The sequence below is a fragment of the Pistacia vera genome, unplaced genomic scaffold (genome assembly GCF_008641045.1).
Source record: "Pistacia vera cultivar Batoury unplaced genomic scaffold, PisVer_v2 Contig359, whole genome shotgun sequence".
NCBI lineage: Eukaryota > Viridiplantae > Streptophyta > Magnoliopsida > Sapindales > Anacardiaceae > Pistacia > Pistacia vera.
This window is the reverse complement of record NW_022196178.1, coordinates 540,290-560,636: the sequence shown is the minus strand read 5'-3', so window position 1 is coordinate 560,636 and position 20,347 is coordinate 540,290. Positions and strand designations below refer to the sequence as shown.

Below are 20,347 nucleotides of genomic sequence, written 5' to 3'. Positions count from 1 at the left end.
CCTTCCAAAAGACATAAAACCAGAAACCACAATGCAATATTTCCAGAAACAGAAAATAAGTATAAGAGACAGCATGTTGAAAATCATCCCTTGATCACATTTCCCCAGCTTGACCGTATGCTCATACTATATCTTGGATGTTTCTTGTATCTTGAAAAATGGATCATTGCTTGAACTCTTAATACTAAAGGCTCTCTGTGACACAAAAATGCAACTATTATTGTGGATGATAAATGACAGTATCGATTTTAATTGTCACATAAAAATTTGTAGTTGCATAACTTTATAATTTAGTTTCAAGAAAGACATTAAGCAAGAGGGAGATAGCTAGAAACATAAATATACCTGAGGCCTGAGGGAAGCTAGGCACTACCATTAGACGTCTGGCACATTAAGCTTCTGCATCTCTGCTATTGAATGATTGGCCCTTGCTTTAGCCTCAAGTACTTCCTCAAATCTTTCAAACATTCAAGTGTACATGCTTTGTAATTATCATCATCAATTTTGCCACTTACAACCATTTTATTTTATCTAGTCTTTGGCATGTAACTTAGTGATCCACTCCCATAGTTAATTAAATGTCTCAACTTTATTAATTTTCTCATTCCTTGAGGTAATTCTTTTAATTTCATACAAAATTCAACGTTTAAAATTTGTATGTTGTAACGTATGACTCACCTATTGTTTCAGGTTTTTCAAAAATTTTGTCCTCTTAAATTCATATTTATTATTTCTTTTGGAATCTCTTTAGTAATATTCACTTTGTAATTGTAATGCCCTTAAAGATGTTAATTTGCCAAATAAATTTGCTACCATTAATTGAATCTTCATGTCTAATTAAGAGACTACGCAATCTTGACATTACAAAATAGAGATTGGAAATGAAGCATTATTGCTAAGTCTTATCATTGAATGATAAGCTTTATTATGCTAAATCAATGAGAAGATGTTACCTATAGTTGTTTGAGAATTCAATAAGGACCTCTTTGCACAAAGTCAAAATTAAACTTTGAAAGAAGGAATATAAGACATCTTAAACCAGTCCTCTCCTTTCGGTAAAGTTCTTATAGAATAGTGCATGAACTAATGTACAATTTCTTCAAGGTTATCCTCTGAATAAGAAGGTAATCTGGCAGCTCCTTCAGCTTGGGGGAGGCAACAATTCGCAACTCACGGCATTATTAAAATATCTTCTTCTCCCCTGGTGTAATCCTATTCTTCCCATTCATACATGCTAGCAACTGTTAAGAGACTTCAACCTCGGAAAAACAATTACTGGTGAAATTGTGCCATCATTTTCTATCCCCAAAATTTGTTATCCACCCTTTTCACTTTCTGCATGTTATCTATCCAGAGCGATTCAAGAGAAGACAATTTTCCCAAAAGAGACAACTGCCTACAATTTATGCAGTAGCCAAGACGCGACTGTCTCAGCTTGGTTTATGACAGCATGTTGCCTCTATAGTTTCTTATTTTTAAGTTTTCTATTTTGGAGGTCGTTTTAAGGCTTCAAGAAGTGATTCATCATCCCCATTCTTTCTTCCCCCTTCTTTAAGCTTATCAAAATTTAGATGCAAATTAAGGTTATTTTTATTCTTAAGTTCCATTCTCTTAGCCTCACCCGCATCTAACAAATTTCCCAATCCTCTTATTTTAAATTCTCGATAGATGTTGTTGAACGAACAGAGAGATATGAAAACCAAAATAATAGTAAACACACAAACCATAAATAGTAAAGAGAAAGAAGAAATACTCTCGATTTTACCTTAGTTCACCCAAATAACAAGTTACGTCTAATTGAGTCAATATTATTGTAATACCACCTCACCTCTCTCGTTTACAATAAAAATAATTTGTCCGATTATTTGTTATCACTTATTACAAGAGAAAAGTTTGTTGATATGCTAGGTTTAAAAGACTAAAACCTAGTATTACAAGGATTCTTATTCCTAAGCACAAACCCAATAATGAATTAATAACTTAAAGAAATCTTTCAGCGACTCTTCATGGAAAAGGCTCAAACCGCATACATTCTAGAGAACTTGTTTTATTGTCATGATCACTAACCCTCAAAACAAAATCCTTTAATGTTCGAAGACAAGGTAACCTCTCGATTCCTAAGTGCATGTACCTTAATGAATAACTCCCATAACTTAGTAGATGCCTCAGGTTTATTAACTTTTCCATCCCTTGGGGTAATTCTTTAAGTGAACAACACCAGGTAAGGTCTAGAGTTTGTAGATTGTATAATTCACATAATATTTCTGGTAGTTCTTCTATATTTAGTCCAGATAAATTAAGGTACCTCTAATGTATCAATTTCCTTATGTCTTTCAGAATTTCTTTAATCATAAACTCTATATACTTAGATCTAACGCCCTTAAACATGTCAATTCATCAAATAACTTTGGTAAGATATTATTCATTAACTAATGAACAATCATCACTAGCACTTATTAAGAGACCACTCAACCTTCTAAAACTACAAATGGAGAAAGGAAATGAAGCCTCTTTGCCAAACATTAATAATACATGGCGAAGCTTTTCAAGATGAGAAGAGTTAATGACTGGTTCTTCATCGACATTGACTTCTAACATAAAACATTCATCCATATTAAGATAATGGGCAAAATCATGAACCATATCATGCATCTTACGTCTCATAACATTACTCTCAAGATCTTTCTCATACTCTTGGAAGATAGAACGTGTTGATAAAATGTCAAAATAGTCGTCAACTATCTCCATCTCTTTATTTTGTTCTCCCTTAAATTAACTTTCGGCCATCCATAAGTTAATCAAATAATCTTTCTTTATTTTGTAATCTTTCAGAAAGATTATGATGAAGCATCGTTTTAACTCCTTATCATTGATGGTGTCAATGGATTCCCTCATACGTGAAACTGTCTTTAAGTGTGGTAATCAAAATCTTACTTCCACAGAGACTGCTCTTAAGATAGTGGTATAGTGGTTCTCATTTATTACAATATTTTGTCCACATCATCCAAGAGGAGAAGAAATATCTTTCCTGTGATAGATTCACAAATATACTGCATAAGAGATTCCAGTGTAACTAAATTAAGGACAGGACATACAATGGCTTCAATGATCGCCTTAGCAATCTTAAACTAATCAAAATGATCTGATACACAAACCCATAATCTTTTTCCTAATGACCTCATTATCATTATAAGCCAATTGAACAAGAGTTGTGTTCTCAATTCCTCCCATGCCTGAAATTGAGATAACATGAAGGCCTTCACAATTCTCACATGACAACTTTCTCACCAAAGTATTATTCACATCTCCTCGACCACATATCTCAGACACATCAATTAAAGAGGTACTTTCTACTCGCCCCGGATTTTCAGCATTCCTTATAACATTAAAATTATACATATCTCTTTCTTTGACAATAACATCAAGGTTCTCATAAATTTTCTTAATCTTAAGTGCTATATCACGACATAAAACAACTTGTTTAACACCAAACCAAGGACTTAAACAAAAGAGGGAAATAAGAAACATACCCTCTTCGGGGCTACAGCGTTTTCTTGACTTGCCTCCATTTGCAGTTTCATCACAGTAGCATTCCATTCTTCTAAAGCATCTTCCATGTCAAAGGATATGTGTTTGAGCTGATCTAAACAAACTCTCACAGTTGACTCCCTGACTTGTATTTGCTCTGTGTCAACTAGCACAGCTTGAACAGCTCGAAGAATGTTGGTGACCTTTTTAACTTCTTTGTCAACGTGGACCACTAGCCTCACCTCTTGATGTTGTATCTCCAAACCCATATGATCGAATTCAGCTGCTCCAAAATACCAGAACTATCGCTTCAGCCATGCTCAGACTCAAAGATGCTTAATATTGACTGACAAAAGAGGAGAATGTAGACACGAAGTTATGTGGTTCGGGGTTAGACTTCAAATAAAGGCCTATTGTCAAGTATCTCCCCTAAGGTTTCAACAAATCCTAATCTCCCAACAACTGTTACAGAAACCCTCACCACCTCCCCTCAGGTCTCCCATTTCCTCAACATCCTCCCCTCAAGACCATTTATAATGCTCAAGTCAACTGTTTACTAGTCAATTCATGACTTTTGTACACATTATGTGCTCCTGAAAAGCCTACATTGTCACTCATCTGTATCAGCTCTAAATGGATCCATAATCTTATTAATAATTTTTTTAGCTAGGAAACAAATATTCTCTATAGAAAGTATAAGTGGACAAGTTTTCCCCAAACCTAAGGGTTCATAGAACAAAACAAAATGAAAACACTTTTCCTGTTCCAAATACAATAGTGGATCAAGGAATTTCACTCGATGGGGGCAAAAAATAAACCAAAAATAAAATTAAATTAAAACCAATCATAACCATAATTTTTTTCATTAGGATGAGCTTCAACAAAAAGTTACAAAATACAAATAAATATCTTCAAAAAACACAATTTTGGTAAAATAAAACAATTTTTTTACAATTGTTCTCGCCGAGTTTTCATATTCTGAAAACGTTGGATAATTATCTCATCGTCAATTATATCAAATACTTATTTCTCAATATAAGTGACCAAACAATCATTCATCCATTGATCTCCCATTTGATTTCGTAACCGACTTTTCACAAGATTCATTGCAGAAAAAGCTCTTTCAACGGTCGTAGTCACAACTAGTAAAACCAATATAAGTTTCACAAGCTTATACACCAACAGATACAAAATGTCTTTTTTAAACCGAACTAAATTCTTAGCCAAATCACCAATTCCTTGTAACTCAGCAAATTCATCACAAGAATGCATGTCGATAACATAAGTCTCAGCTTGGTTCTCAAGTACCATCAACTCAAGTGCAGAAAAATTAGATGGATAAAACTGGCCAAAACGGATCACCTTATGCTTGTTAAAAGCAGAGAATGAATTACTTGAATCTAAACATGCCATACAAAAAAGTAGCTCAGTACTAACCTTAGTGAAACAAGTGTTAAGTTCTTGAAGTTGCATATCTATCATAGTATAAAACAATTCAACTCGATAATGATGCAAATTTGTCATGTGCTCAACTCTCCGTCGTGGCCGCCCTCGAATTGCAAACATATCATCCATATTCAAAATGGCAATATCATGCTTTTGGAAAAATGAGGAAACTTCACTCAACAAAGATTCCCATCCTTCATCTCTCAACAATTGTAACCATTGTTTGGAAACTTTGACTAAGGCCATAGCATTTACAATGTCTTGATCTTTTCTCTACAATGCTTGTGACAACTTATTAGTAATTGCCAATATACTTTTCATCATATGTAAGTTAAATACAAAATCAAAGGAATAGATTAAATCTAATAGATTACATGTTTCACCCCTTTGTTCTGGATTTAAACCATCTTCTTCAATAACCTCAAGCACATTGCTCACAGAGGATAACAAAACGATTCAGTTGATCAATGTATAATAATACGAGCCCCAACGTGTATCACCAGCTCGTTTTAGAGTTTCTCTTGATTCAAACCACATCCCTTGCTAACTTCATCAATTTTTAGTGCTTCAACAAGTTTACTAACTTTGCTCTCCCAAAGCATGTCTCGACGCTTGCATGAACCTCCAACAACATTTATTAAATTAGTAACCAAGCTGAAAAACGAAGCAACAGAAATGTGATTTTTTGCAATGGCTACTAGTGTCAACTGAAGTTGGTGAGCAAAACAGTGAACATAATAAATATGTTCATTCTCCCTAAAAATCAAACTTTTCAGACCATTAAATTCTCCTTGCATATTACTTGCCCTGTCATTATCTTGTCCACGTAATCTTGACCAACTCAATCCATGCTTACAAAATAATGACTAAAGAGCCATCTTAAGTGATTCTGCAATTCTGTCACTAACATGTACAATGCTAAGAAATCGCTCAAGCACATGACCCTTTTTATCCACATAATGCATGACAATAGCCATTTGTTCTTTAATTGACATATCACGAGACTCATCAATCAAAACTGAAAATATGTCATCTCCAAGATCAGTAATGATAGCCTTTGTGGTTTCATTTGCCACAGCATTCACAATATCATTTTGAATCATTGGCGCTATCAATTTAAGATTCCTAAGTGCATTCTTCAAAACAACACTCTTAAAATGTTCATTGTATTGAGCTAGAAAATGAAGAAGTCCGAGAAAGTTATCTTGGTTCTTTGAGTCTTCAGTTTCATCATGACCACGAAATTACAACCCTTGATGCAAAAGAAATCTAATACAAACAATGGATGCAGTTAAGCGAGTTCGGTATTCGGTCCTAACTTGATTTGATTGCTTAGACAGAGCCACTTCGATATGTTGCTTTTGATTCATTAAATTCACACAACTTTGTTATGCTTGGTTATGAGCACTATTTGGCTAGCCAACATGAATTTGAAAGCGTTCTGGTTTCTTCCAATTACAAAATCCCTCACTAACGAAAGTATCACTACTAGCTTGGCTTATAATGGCAAGTCTAAAAAGATAACAATACAAGCACAATGCAACATCTTTGGTCACACTATACTCAAGCCAATCGCCATACATATCAAACCAAGCAGGATTAAATTGACGATATCTTTTTCCAAATTTTGTCAATGGAAATGCATGATTTTGAGGCTGGCAACAACTATTTTGCAAGTAAAATCTTCGAATTGCATCCCTATAATTAGGATGATAATGATTAATTTAGGCTGTAGAGTTGGATCAAACGGAAGATCTTTCAAGATGGCTTCTAGTTCTACATGACTTTCTTTTAATGGATCATTTTCTTTATCATTGGCTTTATTTTCTTGGACTGATGAGGATGATTGGTCTATTGCTAATTTTCTTTTGAGAAATTTATCCATATTGCATACCTAATAAGAAGTTTTAAACAAATAAAACAATAAGAATTGTACAAGAATAATAACCCATAGTGATTTACATACATAGTAATGGAAAGACAATAAGACATACATAGTAACCCATAGTGATTTACGTACAGAGTAATGGAAAGACAATAAGAATATTATATTTTGTTTCCTTTTAGACTCATTTAACATGAATCATGCATATTTATAGAAAAAAAAGAAGTCAACTCTTTTTAAAATGTCTCAAAAATAAAGATGAATAAATTATAAACGATAAAAATATAGGTGTAATTACTTACTCAACATAAAAACAAATAATTCTTAATTTATGCATGTCATTTTATAATTCTTGAAGAATAGGAAAAAAAAAAAAAAAGATTCATAGGAAATGTTTTTAAAACTTGATTTAGTCAAGTAATTTAATGAGGATGAAAGAAAGATACATAACAATGATTCTCAAGCTAATCTTTACAAAAATAAATAATTAGTTGTTTATGTTGATAAAGTTTAAAAAGTTTTTGATATTGTCAACAATCCTCTTATCAAAGACTAATATTTTTTGTCCTTTTTTCATTGTGCTTGATTAAAAATCTTAAATATGCATCTTTTAAGTTTTTGTAATAGGTTGTTTCTTCTTTCTTTTTTTTTTTTTTTTTTTTTTTTTTGTTTTGTGTTGATAATAAATTTAGTAATAATAAGTTGTTTATGTTGATAATAAGTTTTAGTAAGTTTTGTTGTTTATGTTGATAATAAGTTTTTGTAACCTAAACCTGTTATTATTGTTACATCTTTTGGTAAAACTTTCAATTGCACATTTGCATTGAGTTCAAGGAGAAAAACAAGGCAAAAGAGACCATTGGGGTTTTGAAAAAAAATCTTATGTACCTTATTTAATGCAAGTCAATAGCCTTTTGCTATTTTTGTGCTTTGTTTTGCCATTTTTGTGCTTTGTAGGGTCCTGGATCATGTTTGTACTCGTTTGTACCAATGTTCTGAGTATATGTGTCAAATATTCTCACAACTGTCGATTGTTTTAGTGCTTATTTTCTTTTCAAGAATAGACAAAGATCTCCCTACAATAAGAAAAAAAGATTTGAAACTGGTTTGTACCTTGTTTAACAATAAACATGTGATGGCCTTACAAACATGAGAGAAGAAATAAAGAAAACATCAAGGGACCACAAACCACATAACTTACAATTTATTTGATACAGCAAAAGGATAGGTTCTTTTAAAAAAAAAAAACAAAAACAAAAACAAAAATTTGTGCCTTTTTTTTACTAAACATAAACAATAATCAACAACAAACAACCTAATTATAAAATAAACAGCCACATAATTCATTGTCATCTCATCAACATAAAGATATCATCACTAAATCATTCAATTTGATTTATGGACAACATTATCTCTTAAAATCATTCAATTAGGAATATTTTACTATATGGGAAATTCAGACTTGGATTCTTTGACACTACTCTTATTGGGACATGTCGCTTCTTACGAATATTTTACTATAGGGAAGAAACAACAGGGGAAAGGTATTGTAGTCTGCAAAGAGACTTTTGATGGCTGGTGTCAGCCAGTGTAGGTTGCCGACAGGGTTTACAGGAACACCCCTGTCTCTCAAAACTCATGAGTAGGTGTGGGGACGTCTGGGCATTAGCTAAATGGTGAGGGCCAATTCAACGACTCTGATTGGCTATTAGGAGTAGGATTCATGTTTAGTTATACTTCAAATCTCAAATTCTAAATAAATAATATTCAATTTTATTGGAAGAATGCAACAACAAAAGTTCTAAAACATCAATTGAATAGAGAAAATTAGGGTTTTAGGGGTAGGGACATTACCTTTTGATAAATTGATGAAAAATAGTGTTGGTTGAGACTTGGAAGGAGAGTTCAATGAGAGAGACTTGAGAGTTTAAAGCACATGCACCATGAGAGAAACAGGGAAGAGAGGTTCTTGGGCATGCGTTGCTGTTCTGGTAATTGATAAGAGTCCAAAAATAAAAAATAAAAATCCCGTTCTTTTCCCAAAATGTCAAAGTTCTATAGGGATAAATGCAAATAAATATAATAATATAGAATCTGAAATTTTTTAAAGTTTGAGTGGGGGGGCGTGGTCCCCATGTCATTAATTAAATCCGCCACTATTCCAAAATGTTCAACACTAGACAATTCCAATGAATTTGCACAAAAATTATTATACATACCTTAGAAGAATTAATCTTTGCTCTCCTCTTCATTTGCCATGCAATCATTAACAAAAGATGGAGGCATAAATCCATCCTACATTTCTCCAAAATTTTTAAGCAAAAGCTTTCAGCTTTGATAGACACCCATTAGCAAGGTTATAAGTTGAAAGGCAGAATAGGCGTTAAGGGCAATGAGTGTGAAGAGGTAGTGAGTGTGGGGAGGTGTGAGTTGAGTTTGCTAAAAGAATAAACACATGGTGATATTTAGAGGATGAATTAGTGTCAGTTAGTAAAGGGTAAGGGTATATAGTAAAGAGAGAGAGTGTGAGGTGATTATCAAGGAAATTTCATAGGTCATTAAGGGAGGCTCCCAACTCCTCGAACTACTGGGAATCTACCTGTTGAGTGCTATTATTCTTCAATTGTTATTTAATCCTTTATTAATACTAATAAGTTCATATCAGATTGGGTGTTCTCTTGCGTGTGCTCTTCTATGTATTGCCTTGGTTTTGGGTCAATTTGACAAGAGGGTCCATCAAATTGGTATTAGAGCTTGGCTAGGGAATGGTAAAATCAAAGGTGGAGAACATAATGGTAATGATGAAAAAGAAATGAAATCGGTGAAGGAAGACATGAGTTGTCAAGAACGATTGGGGGAGCGGTAGGAGTATGATGGAGATCGAGAAGTAATGTAGATGAGGGAAGAAAGGGATGGAAAATGATACAGGGAGAAGGAGAAGTCTCATATCCTGGGAATCACAATTCCGGCATTGATAAGAACAGGGGCAAGAAAACAATGGATATACCGGAAAAGAGGATAAGAAATCAGGAAGCTTGAACTTTCAATTTTCAATGGAAAGGATCCATTTGGGTGGACATTTCAGGAGATGTTATTTTTCCATAAACTGGTAGAAGCATCGAAGATGGTGGAAGTTATCACCGTTGTCATGGAAGGAAGAGCATTGAATTGGTACCGATGGGTAGAATCATAAGAACCATTCAGGTCGTGGAAGGATTTTAAGGCAGCTCTAATTTCCAGATTCCGACCGTCATTCCAAGGCTTTGCGCATGAGGCTCTGGTGGCGCTAAAACAGACGTCAACGGTGACTGAGTACAGGAAAGAATTGAAGCTCATACGGCGCCATTAAAAGAGTTGGGTGAGGAAATGTTAATGGGTGTCTTGTCAATGGGCTTAAGGAGGAGATTAGGGCTGAATTACGTTTGATTAGGCCCATTCACTTTAGGAAGTTATTGAGCAGGCCATAGGGTAGATGAAAATAATTGGGTTTTAGAAAAATGCAGGCCCAAGTTCATTAAAGCCCAAGGGGTAAGAAAGCCTTATTGTAAAGTATCTATTACCTAGATTAACCCGAACCGTTTGGTGGCCTAATTCATCAAAAACAGAATCATTCCATTTACGTCGGCTTGACCACGGACAGAAGAGAGAGAATGTTGTAGATGGGGGCTTCGAGCTTTAGAGGAGAGAATTTCTGGTGTCTTTCGGAGGCTAATATCCAGTATAAGAGGGAAATGGGGCTTTGTTTTAGATGTGATGAAAAGTTCGGCCCAAATCACTGTTGTAAGAGCAGTCCTTACAGATTCTTTTGGTGTGGGAAGATGACGATTCTAAGAAAGGTGAACCCACTCCTGACGGCGACGAGATACCCAACCCGGAAGGTAATGCTTTGGCTCTATCTATGAATTCTATTGTGGGTATAAATTATGATAAAACCTTAAAGGTTAGGGGGTAAATTGGGAACATGACCTGGTGGGGCTAATTGACAGTGGGGCTTCCCATAATTTATTTCATAGGATTTGGTGTAAGGTTGGGAATTCTGGTTGAAAAATGGAAGTTGTTTGAGGTAATGGTTGGCAAGGGGTCACGGTGAAGGGTGAAGGAGTATGTAAAAGGGTTCGATTGAGGTACAGGGGTTAAAATTGTGTGATTTTTTCCCTTTTGAGTTAGGAGGTACTTATGTTGTGTTGGTTGTTACATGGCTGAGTTCATTAGGTGATGTGTGTGCCATGGAAGAAGTTGACAATGAAGTTTAAGGTTGATGGTGCAGAGTTAGCCATAGGGAGATCCCTATTTGGTGAAGACAGTGGTCCCCCTTAAATCCATGTTACAGTCAATTAATAACACAGGAGGAGAATACTTGGTGAATGTTGTGAGATAGAGGGAGGACAATACCAACAGGTGAAGATATAGATCCTAGAGTTACAGGAGTTTTGGACAAGTATACCCACTTATTCGATAGCCCTTAAACTACCCCAAAACGTTCTCAAGACCATGCCGTAGCTCTTAAGAGGGAGCACAACCCCCCAACATTAGACCCTATGGTACCCCTTTTCCAGAAAAATGAAATTGAAAAATTGGTGGAAGAAATGTTAGCAGGCAAGAATCATCAGCCTAGTACAGCCCGTTTGCTAGCCTAGTGTGTTAGTCAAGAAAAAAGACGAAAGTGGAGGTTCTGTGTAGACTATAAGGTCCTCAACGAAAACCATCCTTGGCAAATTTCCCATCCCCACCATCAGAGAGTTGTTGGATATATTAGCGAGGATAACAATTTTCTCTAAGTTGGATCTTAGGTTGGGATACCACCAAATTAGAGTAAAGGAGGAGACATCCTAAAACAACATTTAGACTCATGAAGGGCTTTATGAGTTCCTCGTCATGCCTTTTGGTTTGACCAATGCCCTTTCCACATTTAGCCACTGATGAACACCATCTTTAAGCCACTCATGGAAATTTGTGTTGGTTTTTTTCGATGATATTCTCTCTATAGCCCTAATTTGGAATCCCACTTAACACACCTCAAACAAGCCCTTCAGATTTTGGAAGAGAATAACTTGGTAGCGAATAAGAAAATGTTTATTTGGGTAGCAAAAAGTAGAGTACTTAAGCCACTTAATCTCGGCTAAAGGGTGTAGAGGCCGATCCCCAAAAAATTGCAGCTATGTTTTCTGGCCAATTCCAACAAGTGTGAAGAGCTTAGTGGATTTTTGGGTCTTACAGGTATTACCAAGGTTTGTTAAAGGGTATGGGAGTGTAGCCCAACCACTCACATGTTACTCAAGAAAGACTCCTAGTTGGAGTGGGGAAGCACAACAGGCCTTTGAAAAGCTTAAGGAGGGATAGACATTTGTCCCGGTATTGCAGCCCTAATTCGATTCCTTTTGTGGTGCAAACAGATGCTTCGGGCTAAGGCATAGGGGCAGTTTTAGTCCGACAATCATGCCATAGCTTACTTGAGGAAGGCATTTTCACCCGAAGCTAAACAAAAATCAGTTTATGAAAGGGAGTTAATGGCCATCATCTTCACGGTGCAAAAATGGAGTCCTTACTTGTGGGTAAGAAATCATCATCAAAACTAATAAGAGAAGTCTATAATTCCTCAAGGATCAGTAGATTAAAACCCAGAGTAGTAAAAATGGGTGCCAAGCTAGGGTTTTTCGTTTGACATCATTATTGGCAGGAGCCACCAATAAGGTGGTGACGCCTTATCCAAAAGGAGGAGGAACCACACTGAATTCTCTATCGTAATCTAGTTTGTAGAATATGAGGATTGGCCTATGACTCAACAAAATCCCAAGTTCAACACATTATCCAGGACTTGATTGTGGATCCAAACAGTCGACCCAATTACAAGCTCTACTATGATTGTTTATGTACAAGGGCAGGTTAGTTTTACCTAAGGGTTCACGGTTTATTACAGTTATGACTGAGTTTCATTCTAGCCAATAAGGGGTCATTCCATATTCTTTCGAAAGTACAAAAGGGTGGCAAACGTGGCTTATTGGTTAGGCATTAAGATAATATTCATAATTTTGTGAAAACTTGTATCACATGCCAAGTCAACAAGCATTCAGCTCTAAAACCACGGGGTTGCTTCAACCTCTACCCATTCTGTCTCAAGGGTTCGATGATTTGAGATGGAATTCATTGGAGGCCTTCCAAGGTTCAAGGGTTCGATGGCATTTTGGTGGTGGTGGATAGAATCACCAAGTACAGCCATTTCCTTCTCTTATCCACCCTACACTCAGGCCTTAGTTTTTAGAGGAGATTGTGAAGCTTCATGGCTTCCCCAAGTCATAATTTCTAACAGAGACAGACTTTTTATAAACAATTTTGCAAGAAAAATTCAAGTTTCCAGGATAGCTTTGAAATTAAGTTCCGCATACCACCCCCAAATGATGGCCAATCCGAAGTGGTGAATAGATGCTTGAGGCATATCTACGCTGTTTTTGAAGTAGTTCATAGCCCCATCATTGGCCAAATTAGTTGTCTTGAGCTGAGTTTTGGTACAACACGACCTATCATCATTCGACCAAGATGACACCCTTCAAGGCTTTATACCAATCCTCCTTAAGCTCACCGATTACCCTTCTTCGATGGAAGATGTGAACCACCATATTATTGAACGCAATGCCATCATCCAGGAACTCAAAGACAACCTAGAAATTGCACAAGTCCATATGAAACAACATGCAGACCACCACTGACAGGATATCCAATTTTCTTCAGGTGATCATGTGTACCTTAAGCTCTAACCCTACAAATTTAAGTCCCTGGCCAAGAAGTTGAATGAAAAACTTAGCCCAAGGTTTATGGGCCTTTTCTGGTGCTGGAGAAAATCGATTAGGTGGCCTACAAGCTGGAACTACCCCTCACAACCCGTATTCATCCCGTCTTTCACGTATCTCAGTTGAAGAGCAACCTGCATAGTTCAGTACCCATTCAACCTCTGTCATCCTTTCTCACGGAAGACCTGGAACTCCAGGTTCAACAAGTCAAGGTCCTAGTTGTGTAGACCCTTCTAGATGGTTCCAAGGAGGTCTTCATCCATTGGCAAGATTTATCCTCCTTTGATGGTACGTGGGAACCTTTTGAGGTCATCAACACCCAATTTCCTCACTTCCACCTTGAGAACAAGGTCGCTCTTAAGGGGGATAGACCACCTACAAGGTCTATAAGTTGAAAGGCAAGAATAGGCATTAAGGGTAGTGAGTGTGAAAAAGGTAGTGAGTGTGGAAAGTGTGAGATGAGTTTGTTAAAAAGAATATACACGTGACTGATATTTAGAGGATGGATTTAGTGTCAATTAGTAAAGGGTAATTAGTATATAGTAAAGAGAGAGTGTGAGTGATTATCAAGGAAATTCTTCATAGGTCATTAAGAGAGGCTCCCCAGCTCCTCGAACTGCTAGTAATCTATCTGTTGAGTGTTATTATTCTTCAATTGTTATTTCAATCCATTTATTAATACTAATAGAGCTCATATCAGATTGTGTGTTCTCTTGCTTGTTGCTCTTTTGTGTATTGTGGTTGGTTTTGGGTTCAATTTGATAGGAGGCTCTATCACTCCCTAACCACATCATCAAAATCAACCCCACCACATTTCACCCCTTCCCTGTCTTCTTTTCCTTCTCCATGGACCTAATCTCCATATAACGCGTTGCATTACGCCTTCTACATGTTCCAAGCACACAATCAACCTCCTTGCCAACATCCTCAATCCTCAAATCCTCCATTAAAAGTTACTAATTTGTTAATACTTATGTCATTCTAGTATTATATAGCGCAAATACCTTATATTAGTACAAACTCATGATGTTCTTCACTAAAAAAATTCAGCATGTTAATATCTAATCAATATTACTATGTATATTATATATGAAAATAAAAATATAGTTTTTCAACAATGGCAGTTTGGATATTTTTTTTTTTTTTTTTTTTTTTTTTTTTGCCAACTATACGTCATCAATTCGACAGCAAATAGCACAAAACCTGAATCGAGAGCTTAAACTCCATAGACAATTGGCACAATGAAGCTTTGCTCGAAGCAAACTTCTCAAAAATTACATAATTAATCAATATAGATGTTATAGGACATAGAATAAGATATTCATATAGCTTATAGGATAGAATTGTGACAGGATAACCTTGAATTTGATCAACTAAGTTGTTTAATTAGAATTTAAATACATTTGTTTTTTAATCAAGTATTGATATACACATAAATGAATACAAGGTTTCTTTCTTTTCTCAATACATAAGAAATCTTCTATTCCCTCTCTAATTTCACTCTCTAGGGAAGAAAAAAAAATATTGATGACTTGCCTATAGAAAGTAAAAAAAGAATGACAGCAAAATAAATGTTTTCACTCTGTTGGTTAACTATGGCGGGAAAAATATCCCAAGAAAAAGAATCAACAAGAATCTGATCATAAGTTCAATTTCAATTTGGTTCTCCACATCTCTCCAAGAACTTTCCTTGGTGCTGGATCAGTTGGTCCTTTGTCCATCTGCCCTGATGTGAAGTACAACCATCCGTTCCAGAATCCGGCTAGCGTGGTTTTCACACGGTAAGGAAGTTTTCCAATCAATGACCACTTCTGTCAATGTTAAAATCAGAATGAATCAACATAACACTTCTCCGAACATCAACAATTTACAAATATAATATAACCCAAGACAGAAATCAATGATACTTGAATAAAATCAATCCATGGCTTCACAAGAAACAACCTCAATGTAAAGAGGATTTTCTTGAAAATTGATTGTTTGAGGAAGTTTATAAACTATGATGCCAATAAGATCGCCAATCTCAATGATCTTATTACCATCCACAACAAAGCATAAGAGCAAGCAACAATTACAATGGCACTTGCAACAATTTTTCACTTCATACACACAAGACAAACAGTCAACATGCAATGACCTTTTAGTTGTCTAAACAGCCATGTTTGATAACTTCTTCTAGGTTCCTCTTTTCATAATATATTTCAGTGTGGAGAAAAGGAGAAAGAAAAAAGATGTAGAGCTAATTTTACCAAGATGCATTTTCACTATTTTCATTTTCAAAATAATTTCCTCAAAATTAGTATGAACACATTCTTAGATCTGTACCAAATCCACTTTCCCGTTTTCATTTCCCAAACTCATTTTTTAATAACAAATTAAAAAAAAAAAAAAATACTAATAAATGCACCCTAAATGATTCTAACTAATTTTGATGTCATGCGACAAATTTAAAGGAACTTCCAAGCCCAACAGAATGGTCAAGGAAATCATAGAGGACTTTCAAAAGCATCCTTATAAAACAGCAAATGCCATCATCCTCCCCATTTTGTAAGATAATCCAAACAAGAAAACTGTCTTTAATGAAGGGTTATATTCCCTTTAAATGCTAATCCTCATTAAGAAGTACTGCAACATTCTTTTCAATCCTGATAATTTAAAAGCATTTCCAGCTGCTTTGCACTTCAAAAAAAGTGCTCTTTTGGGTCTAGGCCGCATAATACATGTGCTTCGTGTAACACCCGGAAATTTCAAGTCTAGTTAAGTAATAGTTATCTTTTTGAATCATATAGATATTTTTATCCATTTAAAAAGATAATATATTTTTATCCAATAAAACAAAATAATAGTCCTTGATTTGACTTGCAAGTTTCAAAGCTACAGTCTGCCTAGGTAGGAAGAAGCACTATGTTCAACTGGGCTTTGAGCTTTATGTATGTTTTATAACAACTGAAGTGAGTATAGGCAGCTGAAGCCAATTAAGTAGCTAGCAATATTCTCTTAATAGCAGAAACTACAAAAAAAAGTGTGCACATGCATGAAATCAAGCGAATAAAGTAAAAAAGGTTCATACCAGTGTATTTAAGTTGAACTGAAAAACTTCCCCAACCAAAACCATCTTTTTGGTTACAGGATGCTTCTCTGTGGTGCCTCCAACAATGACAATAGAGTTGTTGACAAGCACCCAAGCAAACTCAATATGTGAATCTGGCTTCGGCATAGGAGGCAAGACTTTCCACTTCATCTCATCATCAAGCATGTAAACATCACTATAAACCACCTGAAACAACAAAATTTGAGCCATAATGAAGCCAAAATTTATTGGACATAACAGAAGGAATGCTAGGTACAGCAGGTGGACAAAGGAATTCAAAATGAATTTGATCCATTCATTAATCAATGTACCTAAAGATACTTCAGTAATTTAAACTTAGAAAAAGCCTCTATCCATGTTACTTTGGCAGCTCAACCCAAAACCTGATATTGAGCAGCCCACCTCTTGATGAAGAATTGAGCTAAAAACACAGAACCAATGAGCTTATTCTACCATTCTCCTTATCTGGCCTACCAAATATGCTTAAGTAAACAACCAAAATGTCACACCTCAAACCTAACTCTATTGCTTGCTAAGATAAATCTTAATGTTCTATTGGTCAAACTAAAATATAGAAATATCTACAAAATTCCAGAGAGTATCTCTTGTTTTAGGGACAAAGCCTCCTGCAAGAAAACGTGAAATACACTTCTATAGGCTCCATTTCCTTCACCCAATTCATCATCACACAACCAATTGATCCCACCCATCATTCATTCATTTCAACACAAAGTATTACCTCATCCAAAGGTAAGTCACAAAAGTCTCCTAAGTTTCTCCACACACCATGTTTAAATAAATACATAAAACCATATAACTTGGTGTCTAATTCTTAAGATAATACATGTTCAAAACATTATTAAATGCAATTAGGTACGTGCAAAATATGAATTGAGAATAATATATGACAAAATATCTAATATGCAATTGGCTTTGAAACAGTATATAGCTCAGCCGATAACTCATTGAAATTTGACCAAAATCACTCGTTAAAGTTTGTTGACCGATGGTCAAAGGAAGACTCACCAATCCATCTCATATTATTGCTCAACATTTAGTGCAAATGAGAAAGGATTTGTCATATGAAGAGCAATCACTAAGAATCTTGGATCGTAAGGAACAAGTCTTGCGATTTAAGACCATTCCTTTGGTCAAGGTCTTGTGTCGGAACCATTCTATAGAAGAAGCTACTTGGAAGTGTGAATATCTTATGCAAGCACAATATCCACAACTCTTCAATGATAGGTATGTCAGTTTTGTGGATGAAATTCCTCTAAAAGGGGTAGAATTACAACACCCAAAACTCATTTCTCATATACTAATGGTGGTCTAACTAATAAGCTTGTATGGTAAATATATTTTACTTTTATTCTATTTATCCTTATTTCTTTAGTATATAGATATATGAGTGTATTGCTATTTTTCTTAAATTTTTGTCTAAGTTTTATTCTTAAGTTAGTCTTGTTATAAACAGTTTGTAATGAGAAAAATTTCGCCACAAATCAGAACTAAAACAAAGGACATTCAATTTTAAGTACTACGGGCAATTCTATAATTCAATGCGGCTGAGTGGACATATAAGCAACAGTTAAATTTTTGGGGGAGAAGGTAACAGTCTTCCCTTGACTGTCGGTCAACGAACTTTGACCAACAATTCCAGCCAAATTTCCGCGAGTTACCGGTTGAGCTATATACCGTTTCATAGCTCTCTTCGTGCTCTATCTACCTAGCCAACACTCGTTCCAGGATTCCTTCTAAAATGTGCAGATCAAGCCGCTAAATTCAGCACATTTTTCTTCCATTTCCGACCAAATTTTTATGATTTTACGGCCGAACACCACCTAAATTTGCTTCCTGTCCCATTGTTCATCAAAAGTAAAACCTCACTCCAACTTTTAATAGCCCCCAATCAAGATTTTACCATTTGAGACCATTAAGCTTGGGAGATTTTCTAACTCTCAAATTTGATACTACAACTTCTATTAATTATCATGGTGTGTTATTTTAGAAACAAATACAACTTTTATAATGTAAGGTTGTCTTAAATTTACCTTAGTAGGAGGTAGAGTAAATGGGCTATTTTATTTGTTAGGAAATGTATTAGTTATTAGTTTTCCTTCATGTATTCAAATTCTCGATTATACAATAATTTCTAATGGATATGAAATTCTATAGTAGTTGAATCTTTTGCAGTGATTATGTAACGAGTAGTAGTAATGATGTTAAGTGCTCTATAATCGCGTTTTAAACGAACAAAACTGTAATATTAGTTAAAGTTTAAATTACTTAGAATTGGAATTTGTCCAGTAAGGCATGGTTCATAGATATACGTGCAATTTAAAGATTTTATTTGATTTCCACCCATATAGGTCAGCATCACCATCAGACAAACCACCCTCCATCAGAGCATCACCAGTTGTGGGACTAGATCTCACACTTATTGTCATAGTTGGGTTATTTGTCCTCCTTGGTTATCTACTGTGAAAAGGGCCACACCAACACACTTATTTAATATTTTGTCAAGTATTCTCAATTCATATTTTGCATGTACATGATTGCACTTAGAAATGATTTGAACCATGTATAACCTTAAAAATTAGACACCAGGTTACATGGTTTTGTCTATATTTAAACATGAAGTGCAGAGGAACGGCTTTTGTGACTTACCGTTGGATGAGGTTATACCATATGTTGAAATGAATAAATGATAGGCGAGATCAATTGATTGTGTGATGATGAAATAGGTGAAGGAAATTGAGGCTATAGAAGTGTATTTCATGTTTTCTTGTAGGAGACTTTGTCCATAATACAGGGGATACTCTACTGGAATTTGTATAAATTTCTATATTTAAGTCTGACCAATAGAACATTCAGATTTATCTTGGCAAACAATGGAGTTAGGTTTGGGGTGGGATAAAAAATCCCAAGGGTCTATCCTTGGGAGTTTCACGGTGGTAGTTATGAGGGTAAACCACCGTAGCGATTTTGAGAGGTTTTTATTAGCGGTTTTTAAAACACTCAACCTGTGCTTGATATTTTCCAGCGATTCTGATAGTTCTTTAAAATGATAAATTTATATATATACCCATAAAAAAACGCTAACTTCAACCAGTACTTAGGAGTTTTGTCTTTTCGATTACAAGGTAATACTTATTAGTATTTTATAACTTCAAATGTGATAGTCTTCTTATCCTTCTTCATCATTCTTTGCAGTATTTAGAATGATTGAAAAATTGTAGTTCCATTTCTCCAAGAAAGCATCTAGAAATAAGATTTTAATAATTTTTTATTTTTTTTATGATTGGTTAAAATTAGTTTATATTTAATATGATTGGAGACATGCATAATATGGTTAATTTTTTTTTTTTTCTTTTGGATAGTTTTGTAGTAGATAGGATATTTGTGGCATAAAATTTTAAAACCAATCAAAACACTTCGATTTGACGTGTTTTATAAGCCCCTAAAAAATACATTACACTGGTTCTAGGGGGTTTGTTGAGCTAGTCAAAATCAATGTATAAAAAATCTGACACGTGATGGTTTTAGAACACCTCAAAACCAGTCTAATTAAAAATCCCTCAAAACCAAAGGAAGAAAAACTCCCAAGCAGAC

General features: G+C 35.1%; 1 protein-coding gene across 1 annotated transcript; it reads right to left on the bottom strand.

The window, feature by feature from the left end:
• Positions 1-15,003: 15,003 nt before the first annotated feature.
• Positions 15,004-16,971, bottom strand: LOC116139802 (kelch repeat-containing protein At3g27220-like). Its single transcript, XM_031425456.1, has 2 exons — positions 16,715-16,971; positions 15,004-15,455 (listed from the first exon to the last, which is right to left on the bottom strand). The coding sequence occupies exons 1-2, from the start codon at positions 16,943-16,945 to the stop codon at positions 15,285-15,287; spliced, it is 402 nt and encodes a 133-aa protein (XP_031281316.1). The 5' UTR covers positions 16,946-16,971; the 3' UTR covers positions 15,004-15,284.
• Between the last annotated feature and the right edge of the window lie 3,376 nt (positions 16,972-20,347).